The 14573-nt window shown below is 39.6% G+C and overlaps 1 protein-coding gene across 1 annotated transcript in view; it reads right to left on the bottom strand.

Moving 5' to 3' along the window:
- Nucleotides 1-14573, bottom strand: part of MME (membrane metalloendopeptidase) — a 91570-nt gene that overhangs the window by 49399 nt on the left and 27598 nt on the right. Inside the window, exons 5-9 of the mRNA XM_065876794.1 lie at nt 9441-9602; nt 8418-8498; nt 8236-8331; nt 7998-8116; nt 5968-6033 (exon numbers count right to left, since the gene is read on the bottom strand). Coding sequence (XP_065732866.1) covers nt 5968-6033; nt 7998-8116; nt 8236-8331; nt 8418-8498; nt 9441-9602 — 524 coding nt within the window. The remainder of the gene's footprint in view (nt 1-5967; nt 6034-7997; nt 8117-8235; nt 8332-8417; nt 8499-9440; nt 9603-14573) is intronic.

The raw sequence follows: 14573 nt of genomic DNA, 5'->3' as shown, positions 1-14573 counted from the left end.
GCTCCACTACCTGGCAACCTATTACAATGTGACTGATTAAAACATGTCTTAGTATCTTGATTATCTTTCCTGGCTTCCAAATTTATCTAGTAGCTGTCAGAACCCAGGCTTACTGCTGCTGTTAAATCCTTTCTACAAGATATGATTCTACCTTAAGGTATTGGTTTTCTTCCTTGAGATACTTCTAGATTTTTTAAATGCCAAATAATAGCAATTGTCATAATTTGGCGAAAAAGTAATCAACACATATTTTAACATTTAAAAAGTACATTTTAAAAAGGCCAGGATATTTTTAAAATCAGTTGTCAATTTTTCTTTTCTGTCGCTAAGGGAGCAACTAGTTATTACGATAAGGGTCAGAGGCAGCTACCTTTTTCGACAGTCGTAAGGTAGCCTAGTTGAAGGTTTGATACAGTGAATCCTTTATGTGACAAAACAAAAACAAAAACAAACGAAAAAACCCCCCAAACCTAAATGTCTATGTAGTCCTTCCTTTAAAAATAAAACACTGCAAATCCTAATGCTTATAATAGCAGGTTCAAAGATGCTAATTGGTTTTAAATGGTTGGGTAAAATCCCTAATTGCAGTTTTGTGAACTTTTAAATTACACACTATTGGTGAGATGATATTTACTGGTACCCAACACCATGAACTGTTACTCTAATTAGGACTATCTTTCATATTGCAGGACCAGGCAATAATATTTATATATTGGCTCTGTTCAGAAGTTGGACTTCTCCTGCTTAGAAAAAAGCTGATATTTGTTAGAGTTGCCAAAGAGCAAGAGAGTGATGCCATTCCACTATTGTCCTTCATACTTGGTATCTTTGTTAATAAGTAACAGCAAGTCCCAGGGAGGAACAGAGAGCTCTCTGGACAGGTTGGTCAATATTTGTGTACCTTGGTGTGCCAACAACTATGGACCAGGGGTTTCACTTTGAAAGTTTCTGTTCCGGGACACCTAGCTCTTACCAATTTTCTGCCCTTCCCTTTCCAAGACATAATGTGGAGCATGAAGTGACCGAAAAGTCACAGAACTGTCTTATTCCTAGCCACTGATGCCGGTGGTGTTATTTAATAGTGTTACACAGAAAAGTTTCCTGAGGGAACACACAGGGGCCCCCAACAGGAGAGAGATGTTTCCTCTCAGAAGGCTTAGGATTTTTTCCCACTTGAAGCAGCATGTCAGGGATCATGCAGCTGCCAGAACACAGAGGCTTACTCCCCAAAGAAGGGCACAGACACAGAGGATCACGCAGCCATTCCTGGGGACAGGAAGTGAGAAACAGTCCCCAATCCTCGCAGGGCTCTGGAGTAGGAGAAACACAGGATACAAGAGGATCCACTACGGACCAGCATGGGGACTGGTGGGGGCTTTCATCAAGTTATTAATGAGAGAGCCTGCAGATTCATGTGAGAGAACTTATTGTGTAACTGCTAAGGTTTGTTGCATATGTTTGGGAAGGTGCATGTAGTTCTTTGTACAAACTGAGTTCCGTTGATCTAAAAAATTTCTTTTGTCATATCCAGGAAGTCTCAAGTTCAAAAGCTCCTTTATGTTTTGTGGACTGGGTGAAACCTCCTGACTATTAGTCACCTGGTGCCCAGAAAGTACAAAATGAGGTCAGCCGCTTCCTTTGCAGGATCCGTTTTACCAAGTCAACCAAGCAGCAGTCACAGCAATCTTTTTAAAAACCAAATCAAATCACATCTAAATTATCCACCGACCCCTACCCCCAGTCATTCACCTTGTATCATATCATCCAGTTTTATTTCTTTTATAACACTATCTCCATTTATCTTATTTCTTTAATTTATTTACTTGTTTCTTTATCATCTATCTCCTCCGATTAGAACATGAGTTCCATGTGAATAAGGACCATTTCTGCCTTGTTTCCTTGGTATCCTTACTGTCTAGAAAAGCATCTGTCACATAGTAGAAGCTCAATAAAAATAAAGTTAAATTGTAAGTATATTGAGTAAATTTCCCTCACCTCCAATGTCATCAGATTTCTAATCGCAGTCCAAGTCCGGAGCAGTTTCTTTGAGCTTGTATTTTGGGTAAGTGGGCAAACAAAATCCTCTCTAGGTTTACCCTCAGTTCCAATACCTGCTCATCTAAAGGACTGCAAAACTCAGCTTGTGCTCTTTCCAGAGCAGGTACAGCTTAGAGAATTTCCCTGGACTGTGTTTAAAAGAGGCCCCGGATCACCTCTTTTTTGGCTTCTAACCATTCTGGCCATATTCCAAGTCCTCTATCTTCATCCCTGAAATGTTTCCCTTTTTTTTTTTTTTTTAAATGAACATCAAATTTTTCTAAGCGCTCTAAATTTCTTCATGACTCTGGCCTCCTCCACCCCTGCCAGGCCCCATAGCATTATACTATATAGCTTCTAATCTCCAACTCCTTTGTTACCTCCTAGGGCTCTCACTTGCTAGATCAGTGGTTTTCTCACTTTTCTTTTAGCCCTGAGATGCTCTGTTCAAGTAATGTTTTGTTAATGTATAAATAAGTAAAATGAATCTTGAAGAATGTAGACATGAAGGTGTGGCTACACAGAGCACTGTCATTGGCACACACAAAGTGGTCCTTAGGTTCAGAAACTACTACCCTGGCTAATTCTACCTTTTCAGACAGACACAGAACATAAACATATCTGTGATCCAATTATGCTCAAATATTTTGGGTACCTAACCTGCAGATTCCTTATGAAGGAGGACAAGGCAGCAATCAGCCTTGAAAAGCTAAAGAGGTAGAGAAAGGGAAACTTTGAGACCAATTCCAATTCATCCCCATAGAGTTCAGAGACTCTTCTGGAGGTGGTGATTTTTCAAGAAAAGTAAGGTTATCATTCCTTTCAGTGAATCAATAAGCAAGAGCTTTCTCACATGAAGTAATTGGTTGGTTCCATTTTAAAATTCCATGAATGGGATGATTATTTTTTATGGGCAGTATGTATCTTTCATATTGTTTTCCTAGCATGGAAATGTATACTCTTGTATGGGATAGGATTGTTTCAAATCTCACTACTTCTGCCCTTTGAGGTAGCTATGTGTCATTAAGTGATCTCTTCAGATAATCAGAATACCTCAGAAATAAGGTTCTATCTCTTTAACAAGAGACATCCAGCATGAGTGGCTCCTTGATGAACCCATTTTGAGAACAGTTTCGTCTGCCACGACATTTAGGAAGTTCTATTTATTTCCTGGGAAAGGACACTTTCTACAACAAGGTGCCACACAGATAAATCCCAATTTTTAAAATAAATGTATGGATTTGTTCAGTATTTATATAGATGGCTATGTGGCCTTCTGCCTAATATTTGGCGTATAGAACACTGTGTTATTTTTCTTTTGTAACATCTTTATTGGAGTATAGTTGCTTTACAATGGTGTGTTAGCTTCTGCTATATAACAAAGTGAATCAGCTATGCATATACATATATCCCCATATCTCCTCCCTCTTGCGTCTCCCTCCCACCCTCCCTATCCCACCCCCCTAGGTGGTCACACAGCACCGAGCTGATCTCCCTGTGCTATGCAACTGCTTCCCACTAGCTATCTATTTTACATTTGGTAGGAACACTGTGTTATTACATTTACATTATAAACTCCTGGAAAAAGAGTGTTTATGTAGTCTTGTTTGGCACCTTGTGTCATCCACATGAGCCGGCTTAATTCATAATTTTAAATGAGATTTGCTCTCCAGGTTTTTCTGTAGAAATAGCACCATCTAGAAGGAAAAATAGATTGGGAACCAGGAGACAGGATCATGATGAGGAGGGCTATAGTAGATATTTCTCCTCATCTGCTCATAACAGAACCCTCTATTCTCTTTCCTCTTGGTGGAACTATCGATCAAGGGGTCTCCCTTCCTGAGCTGTAGAGATGGGTTGGCAGTACCAACTACCCAATCAGAGAGCCCAGTTCCCTGGACACAGTGATTGGTCAAGAGAAGGGCAGGTGGCTCAAGCAGGAACAATCAGAGCCCTTTCCTCAGAAACTGATAGGAGTAAGAGAGATAGAATTTCTTTTTTCTGGATTGTAAGGCTGCCAGGGATCATCTCTGATGCTACAATGGAGAAAGCCTGCTAGAGAAGGACTCCAACACAGAAGAAAGTAGCACCTTGAGAACAGGAAAAGAGATAAGATGGTTCAGTTGAACCCCTGGAACCAACCATGCCTGATTCATCCCTAGAACTTTACATTTAGGTGTGACAAACAGAAAAAAAATTTTTTTTACAGAATTTAAGTTAGAGTAGGTTTCCACTGCTTACAATTAATGTTCCTGACACATAGATCTTCTAATCCATGACTTAAGCAAATCATTTTACTTATTTGGGTCTCTGTTTTCTCATTTGTAAAATGAGGGGTTGAACTAAATTCTCTAATGTCCCGTTTAGCTCTTAAAGTCTGTGCATAAGTAACCTTAATTAGTAAGAAAACATACCATTCTGCCATGTAAAAACTATAAGAATAAATACCTTTGAGTTTCTATTGCCTTAAGGCCTGTTCTCTCTTTAGGAAGTAAAGTACAGAAAACAAAAAGGAACTGAGGTATTTAAGTTTAAAATAACCAGAGGAATACAATATGCATTTCTCAAAATATAATCTAATCTAAAATTTAAAAAACAGCCACAGGTTAAACAAAATGCTTCCATATGACCCAAGCCTATGAAAGACAGCTCTAGATTATGACCTTTTCTCGATTATGAGATAGCGTTGAATATAAAATGCACAAATACACCATCATCTTAACAACAGGATCCTTTCCAAAAGAAAAAAAACAAAAAAGAAACTTTACCACATTAAATGTATACACTAACTGGCGGGTATACTTTGATATCAGGAATGTTAAAATACAAAAAAAAATATATATATATATATATCTTTTTAGGATTGGACAAATTTGCTATGTTTTTAGGACAAAATCCTAAATTTGAAAAACATCCTAGTTGATGACAAGGAAAATGTAGTATAATGAGCCAAAATTCTTCAATCACCCTCAACTCTGCAATAGGAAGCAGCTAGACAGCTCATAAAGCTAATAGCTGCAACCCAAACAGTACCTGTAATGAACTCAAATATCCCTACCCATTTGACTGTCTGTGCTATTAACTGTGGACTTTTACAATATATCTTCTTCTTCATTTCAATGCTGTGTAGCCACTCAAAAAGATACTTTAAAATGAATTTATTCCGTGCTATTTTGAATTTAATAATGAGGCAAAATGCACACTCAGTATAAACATGTAAAGCTAATAATTTTAATTAAGAAGTAATTTCAGCCACACCACCACTGTGACCCATCAGAATAATCAAAGGTAAACTTAACTTACTTCTGAGCTACAAAATAATGAGGAAAACATTTATGGAACCAACACCTCAAATACCTAATAATATATTACACTGCTAAGTTTATCATCTATGGTTCCTTTATATCAAGAAGCAAAAGCACATCAACACCAGCTTGAGGGAGGCAAGGCTGTGAGGCAAAGCGAAGCAGTTCTGTGGGGTATGATGAATGTTAGAATCAGAAGGTGACTGCAAAGGTTTGTCTGAACCCAATGCCCCTATCTGGGTAGTCCTCTGAAAGTCAAATCAGAAGGCTTTAGAAGAGTGCTGCAGAGTATGATGTGTCTGGTACTGGACCATTCCCTGGTCCTCATTGGCACTGACCTAGACCATGATTAACCTGTTCATTTTTTAAATGGTCAAATTTATAGAGAAAATAAAACATTTTAAATTGACTTTTCAAAATGGGTCACGTGACTTAAGTACTAAGGTCAAGACAGGAACAAGGAATTTCAAGTTTCTTTGTTTCTTAGTGTAGAATATTCATTCAGTCAAAGGAAGCTCACTATTATGTGTGATTTTCAGTATCTGCCTGAGTGAAGGACATAGAGCGTTAAGTTTACATTCTGTAGTTTCATTTTATTTTGTTGGATTTTTGTTTTTGTGTTTACCTCTTTATATATTCCAGTGCATTCATAGTAGTCTCTGGAAGGCAGGCCAAGTCGAGGCTGGTCAATCTATACAAAAATATGAGAAGAAGAAAATAAAGTATTCAGTTGATATAGAACAGTTGGACAAATTACAAGCACGCCTATCTATGTATGAGCAAGATCCTAGTGTTCTAGGAAATGTAGATTAGATAGCTACTGGGAAGCAACCGCATAGCACAGGGAGATCAGCTCGGTGCTTTGTGACCGCCTGGAGGGGTGGGATAGGGAGGGTAGGAGGGAGGGAGACGCAAGAGGGAGGGGATAAGGGGATATTTGTATATGTATAGCTGATTCACTTTGTTATAAAGCAGAAACTAACACATCATTGTAAAGCAATTATGCTCCAATAAAGATGTTAAAAAAACAAAAAAGATCCTAGCGTTCTTGTTCTTTATAAGGGTAATAAGCAGACACTGAGTGAATACATAGGAAATGGTTTCCACGCTACTGCTTCCAAGTGTTAAACTGATGGGTAGCTAGATAATCTGGAAGTCTGTGCTGCAGATATTTGAGAAAAACCAAAGAAATCTTGAACAACAACAAAAAAAAAACACACGGGGAAGGATTTTTAATGCATAACAAAGGGGGAGGTGAACAAATACATGTTAGAATCTAGGACTAGGGAGCATTATACTTTTACAGGACATTTTGGCTTCCTGAGATTCTAATATGCCCCCCGAGGGACATTCTCTTCTACCCCCACCCTTAATTGGGACAGGAAAAAAAAAAAAAAAAAAAGGTGGAAAACCTCTATGGTAAGTCAAGAAATTCTAAGCTAGCAGAAATCTTGATTATTTTGAGATCCTCTACCCTAAGGGGATAGAGGAGATTCCTCCTCAGTTCTCTCCAAAGCTGTCCTGCTCAGGACGCCAGCAGACCCAGCTGCCAGCTGAGTGTGTGAAAGAGGTAACTCATCTCGGTTCTAGTGTGTCCAGTCCACCTTGGATACCTAGCAAAAACTTGTGGACATACCCGCGGCTTCGTGAGAGTCCCTCTTACGCGCCACACAGTAAGATGGATAAGGTAAACTAGAGCATTTATGGGCGAGAGTGAGAATCCTAGCAGCTGTAAAGGGCCAGGCCAATACAAAAGAAACAGAACCCAGAGGACTGGTAAGGAAAGAGCCAAAAGGCATCCCCACGGGAAGAGCCCTGCCCCTTCTTCGACCTCCTGACCCTCCTTAGGAAACCGCCTCAAGGCGATCATGCAGGATACTGGCACTTGAGAGCCAAAGGAGAACGTAGGAAGAGAGAAAGGGGTCCACTGTAGGCAAGAGTTGGGTTCAGTCTCTTTCATGATTTTAATAAAAATGACTATAAAGATTTATGCAACAGTGACATAATTATGCTTCTGTGACCTGCAACTTTTGGTTAGTTTCTTTTACAGGAGACTAAATAAAAGTCCCTAGATGTTTCACTCTATTCCAAACATACTCAGTTAAGTAAATCTTGTCCTAGGTAAACCTAAATGAGTGGCTTACACTTTAAAAAAATCAAATAAAGCCACTTAAAAAGAATGGGATTCTGTTTACCTTAATTGAGAAAAAAGTACAGACATTCTTTAGCAAGAACCAAAATTGTGTTAAAAATCCCATTTCTACGATCTTTTTGGAATCAATTAGGAATTTCTAATTTCTGACCTGTATTACTTATGTAAACCAGACCATGCTCCTTTCATGAACATACAGAGAAATCAGGTGCTTTTTCTAAACAGGAGAGACCTGAAGTCTTTCCTTTCTTATCATTTGTTTTTATAAAGGGAGAGGTATCTAAAACAAAAGTAGCAGGAAGGAGAGTTGAATGTCTAAACCACAGCATCAAGAAAACGCTTTCAAAATTCGGAATCCAGGCGTCTGTCCTTGAACTTATTACCACCTTGCTCATGCAATTCAAATGAGAACATGCGTTATTTCTAAATATCAATAACAACAACGTGTGTGGAAGTTTTACCGCAATTTAAAGTAACTTTGGCTGTTGGCCACACAAACTTACATGAATTACATGGTTCATAGAGTTTTTATCGTCAGTGCCAACAAAAAAATTAATAATGACTTTTTTCCCATATTTAGAATTCAGCTGTGCAATAGATTTCTCAGCTGTCCAAGAAGAACCTAAAGCAACGAAAGGTGAAGTATATCATTAGATGCTTTAGTGCATTAATATGATACTGTAATAATAACAGATTTTATATGGAAATAATTTTTTTTTAAAAGAAGGAAAATTGCCTTACTATATGTTTGGTCCCAGTTTTCTGTCACCACTGGCCAATCATATATATCTGGTAACAGTCTGAGTAGAGGAGATCCGCCTCTGCTATCAATAGCAGCTTTTGAAAATAATGAATATAAATATATTATGAAGACTATGCATATTTTGGCATACTCTTAATAAAATAAAATACAGAGCACTTACATTCATTTATACAAGATCTATACAATGTTTTTGCTTTCTGCACTGCTACTATGTCTTCAGTTTTGGGTTCCTGAAGGACATCTGAAATTGGGTATTGATAAAACACATCAGTATAATTGCTTATTTGCAGCTACAATTAACATTTTCAATGCAGGTTTGGTAAAAAAAACTTTTGTACGTATGTTCACACATCTCCCATTCCAAAACCCTATAGGAAAAACCAAACCCCTTACACCAGATCATTATTCCTGGTGCAGAACTGAGAGTTAGTTTCATCACCCAGCTTAGCTGTGTGTGTGTGTGTGAGTGTGAACAGTGATGTGTACTGCTCTACCATAGAGAAGTTACTTTTTTTGAAATTGAGGTTAAAAAGAAAACAAATACCACAGAGGAATTTGGAATTTACTGTGATAGTCTTCTCGATGGTTTGAAAATAACTATCTTTGTGTGATAGTACTGTCCATGCTCCAGATGAAATGAATGTACTGTTCTTCTTGTTTGGATATTAGAAAATAGCAAATTTTTTTTTTTTTTTTTTACAAAGTAACTTCTAAAAGAGGAGAACAGAGAATGGAGGATAGCAAAGGACTAGACACTGCTTTCTCAACTTCCCAGGGAGAGTGTCTTAACTGGGTTAGAACAGATATACCTACTCTGGGAAGGCAAATCTCAGTAACATCTCACAGTGACCTCAACACAGGGCCAGGGTAGAAAGAACATGCAGGTGGTGTTTACTGGCAATAATTTAATTTCTTCTGTAAAATGGCATAAAGATCCCATCTCCAGGGATAATAGAGCTTTATCGTGTGTACCTACAAATGAAAGCAGGAATGCTAAGAGATGCCAACATATCCATTTCAGCGTCTGCCACCCTCAGAGTGACTCAGCGGTGGTCCACAAAACTTGGAGGGATTATCAACTTTAGTCTTTTGCGATACTCCCTGTAATCGCTAAGAGCTATATCTTAAGAAATGGATATATTAAGAGAGAAATCTTTGATGCATAGACACAAACTCCACTGACCTTTCAAAATGACTTCTAATTCATCCCTTAGAATGTCAAAGTTACTGTAACGGGAGCTGGTCTCAGGAATGACGTTGCGTTTCAACCAGCCTCCGCAGGCGTATTTGAAAAAGTCTGTACAAGGCTCAGCAGTGGCATCCATGTTCTGGATCAGTCGAGCGGCTGAAAGACCAGAGAAAGGATAAGATAAAATGAAGGGTGTATTTTTGTAAGTTTGGAAGGGGAAAAAAAGAGACACATTGCTTCTTTATGATCTAGTCAACCAGACTGATGCTCCTCTTTTTACTTGTGTAACTGTGGATTCAGGTAGAATGACGAATATTATCTGTGTATAGTCCTTCTTCCTTTACTGTAGTTCGTTGGTTTTATTCTTGAGAGGTCTGGGTCCTCCTATCCTATATCTCACCCCCTCCTTTAAATAACTGAGGTTCTTGCTAGTTCCTATGTCAGATGAAAAAATGAATGCAGGGCTTCCCTGGTGGCGCAGTGGTTGAGAGTCCGCCTGCCGATGCAGGGGACACGGGTTCGTGCCCCGGTCCGGGAAGATCCCACATGCCGCGGAGCGGCTGGGCCCGTGAGACATGGCTGCTGAGCCTGCGCTCCGCAACGGGAGAGGCCACAGCAGTGAGAGGCCCGCGTACGGGAAAATAAAAAAAAAATGAATGAAGGTCTGGGCCTGGAGTCACTCCTCACTCTGATAACTTGGGCTGTTGACTCCGCTCTTCAAGGTGCTGTGACCTTTGAATGTCTAGGAGGCTGGCTCCAAGGCATGTGGGATTGTTAATGGATTTTATCGTTTTAGTAAAGATCTGAAGCTACAGTGATTGCTTCTTGTACTTCCGCTTACAAAATTTTTGCAATTCAAATTTGATATCCGCTCTGCATTTGTCTCTGTAGAGTCTGCCATTATAAGATTAGCTGTAAGCTTGTTAGTTTTTCTTATGTCCACTATTTTATCTTTGAGATTTATGATGAACGTGCAAATCAACCAACACTGAGTATTTACAGTGTGCAAAACACTGTGGTGGGTGTGGCAATTGATAGAAAGATGTATAAAATTTTCATAAAGTATTACCACTGAAGAGAAGAATATTACGTACAGGAGGCTCAATGCCCACAACTTCTACACCTGGAATAGTGAGGAAAACCTTCCACTGCCCTCCCCTTGTTCTTTCTCATACAAGTGGAACTGTTTCGCAAGGAAAACAAAAGAGCAATTGAGAATTCATCTGCATCAAGAGAGTATAAATTCTCAAGTGAGCTTCTGAAAATACTTCACTTTCTGAATAAATAAGTTAATTAAACACTTTTAAGAATTGCTGACCTCTGTGGAATTTTCCAACTTGGAATGGTAAATCTGTCTTTCAGCTGAGCCTCAAGCCCCTGCTTCTAACCGCTTCTGGACACGTTTGCCTGGCTGTCATCTCAGGTTCCACCTCTTTAAGACTAAACTCTCTGGGCTGCCTCCAAACCAGTCCTCTCTGGACGTTTATACTTTGGTCTACAGCACAATCGTTATCACAGCCTTCCGTGTTTGAAATCTCGAGTAAAATTCTGTATTTCTTGCTCTCCCTTGGGCTTATCAGTAACTCTTTTGCCTCTTTTCTATACTCTTTAGAAGATCAGTTTTACATCTTCATCCCTTTTGACCAGAAGTCACCTAACTACTCCTCTTGCTAGTATTATCTCCCTACTTTTATACATATGTCGAGTATCATTCACAGATTAAACTTCACCAAATACCCTTTTGCTCTGGCCACTCCCTTGCTCAAAAATGTCAGTGGCTTGACGTCGCCCAGGTTAAATTACAAACTCTTTAACTTAGCTAATCAAAAGTCTCTACCTTCTTTTTTTTCTTCCTCTCTGAGTTTTCATACAAACTCTGCTCCAGCCAGATGGGCTAACTCCACGTGCCACAAACACTCCTGTGCTTCTCTACCTCATGCCTTTGTTTCTCTCCCCCTCACCCCACCCTTTTAACTCCTCCTCCCATTCTTTCCAAATTCTACCCACTATTCAAGGTTCGTCTTATGTCCCATCTCTTCCTGAAGCTCCCGTGACTCCAAACTTTAGGGAAAATTTCTTTCTCTGAACTCCTGAGAGCTCACTGCCTCACTCAGTCTTAAAGAGGCTTTAGATGAGGCTACTTTGAATTTCTCAGGTGAATACCTACTGTGTCTTCCTAACCATTCTGTTGATGAACTTAACCTCTTTGTAATCCCATCACCTAGCACTTCAGTAAAAGTCATGCAGTTAAGTTTATGTGTGATGACATTACTGAATCATCAGTGAGCCCCCTTCTTCCCTCCTCCTACACGCCCCCCTCTCCAGCTCCTGCAGGTCAGACCAGCTCTCATTTCACAGCCTCCAGAGTCCATCCATCCTTCCAGGTCCCAGTTTCTACTCTTCCTTGGGCCCTCCTCTCTCAGGCTCTTTTCATGCCCTTTCAACCAAACTATGGCCCCAGGTCTCTCCCCACCCCATTCATCCTGTGTGTCAGTCAGATTCACATTGTCCTGTCATTTCAGTAAGCCATTTTCCACTTCAAAGTTTTCAGTATAATCCTCTTGCATTCATAATAAAATCCAGACTCACAGCACATTCTAACAATGAACTATAGTTCTGAACTATTCTACTTCACTATACCTAGTGAAGCTTCTTTCACTACTTTCTAACATGAGCCATCTGCCCCAATCTAATGAATGTATTCATTTTCTGCTATGAAACACCTTACAGTTCTCTGCTTCTGTAACTTTGACCATAATTCAGGCATATTCAAGGCCCAGTTCAAATTCTCCTTCTTCATGAAGGATCGTCCTTCCAAAGCCCATATCGGCTGACATCACATTCATTTTTTTTGTTGGAAAATCCATTGTCTCTTCACCGGGACTGTGGTTCCCATAAAGGAGGAGATACATTTTCCAGTTTTCTCTCAGGGCCTAACGTTGTGCTCAGTAAAGACTTCTCAGTAAAATTTCTAACTTGAAACCTCAAGTAAAGATTAAGAAATTGACCTTAAAAAGGTAGAGAGAAAATGCAAATCCCTTGCACTTTGAAGGAAATGAAGATTAGATGACAGGGGAAGTAAAAATAAAGACCCTAAAGAACAGAAGATTATCGTGTAGAGTGAAAAACCAGAAAATTGGAACCTGAAAGGACTGCTACCTAAAGACATTCTAAGCACACATTTTTAGCAATTTTATATAACTCTTGTCTTTTAACATACTTTTAAAAATGTAAGCTGAACGTTGTAAAGGCAACTGCCATTTTGGGAGCACTTCTATTTTCCTCTCTTCTCTGAGGAAATGGATAGTTTATGTCCTAACACCACAAAGAGCCAAAAACTCCTATTTGGGAGAGCAGCAAGTAGAATGAACAGGGAGAGGAATGAACAAGTCTCACTGCCTCTCTGGAAGTACCACCTGCCTTGCCTGAAAAGGACGAGCAGTGGCTGCAGTTCCATGCTCATGAGCGCAAATCCACTGCCACGTTCTTGCAGCCCTACTTCCCACATCTCCCATAATGGAAAAAGGTGATCCTTTCCCTCTTAGGTTGAATTGCTCACTTGATACCCAGTTACACTACTTACATCTGGACAACAAACCAAAGAAGCAGCATTCAAGCAATTTGTGAGGGATGTGAAGACAAGAGAGGGAGAGGCAGCTCTGCCAACCCCTTCTACGCCATTTTTAAAACTGCCCTTTGACCAGAGAGCTCATCTGAGCACAGGCGCTTCCAATCACTTCAAAGAGAGCTCTGCTCTGATGAATATTTTGGGGCCATGGGCCAAGGCAAGGCAAGCCATGGGCTAGCACTTTTATGCTGGGGCTTTGATCAACCTTCCTTTAATCTCTTATCATGGGTTTGATTCTCGTTTTGCACCTTATCCTCTGGACCCCCTCTGCGCTGCCTTTACTTTGAAGTCGGCGGTAGACTCATGGGTAGAAGGGCCATAGGAAACAGACGCACCACTGTCAAACTGGTTAAAATTGTTTTTATATTTTGCACATTGAATTACTCAACCTCTCCACATAGCCACACCTGGGCTCTTCAGATGTTTCCTTATCTGTGGGTTTCTGACATCTGAGTAAACAAATGTGGTTTAAAAACAAATAAAATTATTTCACCTTAGTAAGCAGACATAAAAAGTGATGTAGTAAAGGCCAATGTATTGACGTGGAATGCTGTTGACCAGATGTTTATAAAGTGAAAGAAAGTGTATATTACGATTTTTGAAAATCTGTATAAAAACAAAGAAAGTCTAAAAGGCCTTTACAGCAGTTATATCTGGGTGGAGGGATTATGAGTGTGTTTAATTTTGTTTTATTTGCTTATCATTATTTTCCAATTTGTATTAGATGAACATGTGTTGCTTTTGCAATAAGAAAAAAGTTTATTTTTAATTCAAGAAAATAGTCACATAAAGACAAGAAAAGTAATCTATTAGTAATGAGCTTACTTCTTATGAATGACAATTCTGAATGTTCTACGCTGATAATAAATGGCACACCATTTTTTCCCCAACTAATCTTCTTGTAACATTTCCCCAACTTATTTGATCATAGGAATTTAAAAACAAACTCAACTACCATCTGGGATGTTATTAATTACTGTATTCATTACTAGGGTCTATTGTGAGGGTATGGATTAGGACATGCTGTATAAGCTGAGAAAATGTTTGGCGTGCTTAAATCAGGCAGACTTGTTTTGAATCCCTGAGCTTCCCCACTTCTTTGTTGTACAAGAATAAGTAGCTTCCCCAAGATCAAGCAGCTAGTAAATGATGGAAACCCAGGACTTGCACTTAGGTGTGCATGGCTCCAAGCTCACCCTCTCCCCTCCGTACTTTGGCTACATCAGGTGGGGGTGTGTGAGAAGCAGTGGGCATGCTCCATTGCTTTCTCCTCCTCCACTCTTTCCCAATTAGCCTTTATTCTCCCCTTGCCATGCCCCCTTCTTTACTCTGTCTGCTCCCTGCCTTTGTCGCCACAGCGTCCCTCCCTCCTCAGTGTCAGCCTTATCACCAGCAACTAGTCCAAGGAAGAAGAAAGCATCAGAATTTGGAGTCTGTAGTGGCCGGGAAGAAAGGGTAAAAAACAGCTGAATTCTTCACAGTGGGGCAAACAGACAGGA

This window comes from Phocoena phocoena, chromosome 4, assembly GCF_963924675.1.
Source record: "Phocoena phocoena chromosome 4, mPhoPho1.1, whole genome shotgun sequence".
In the NCBI taxonomy this organism is placed as follows: domain Eukaryota; kingdom Metazoa; phylum Chordata; class Mammalia; order Artiodactyla; family Phocoenidae; genus Phocoena; species Phocoena phocoena.
The sequence above is the reverse complement of the archived record's forward strand: the minus strand, read 5'-3'. Positions and strand labels throughout refer to the sequence as shown.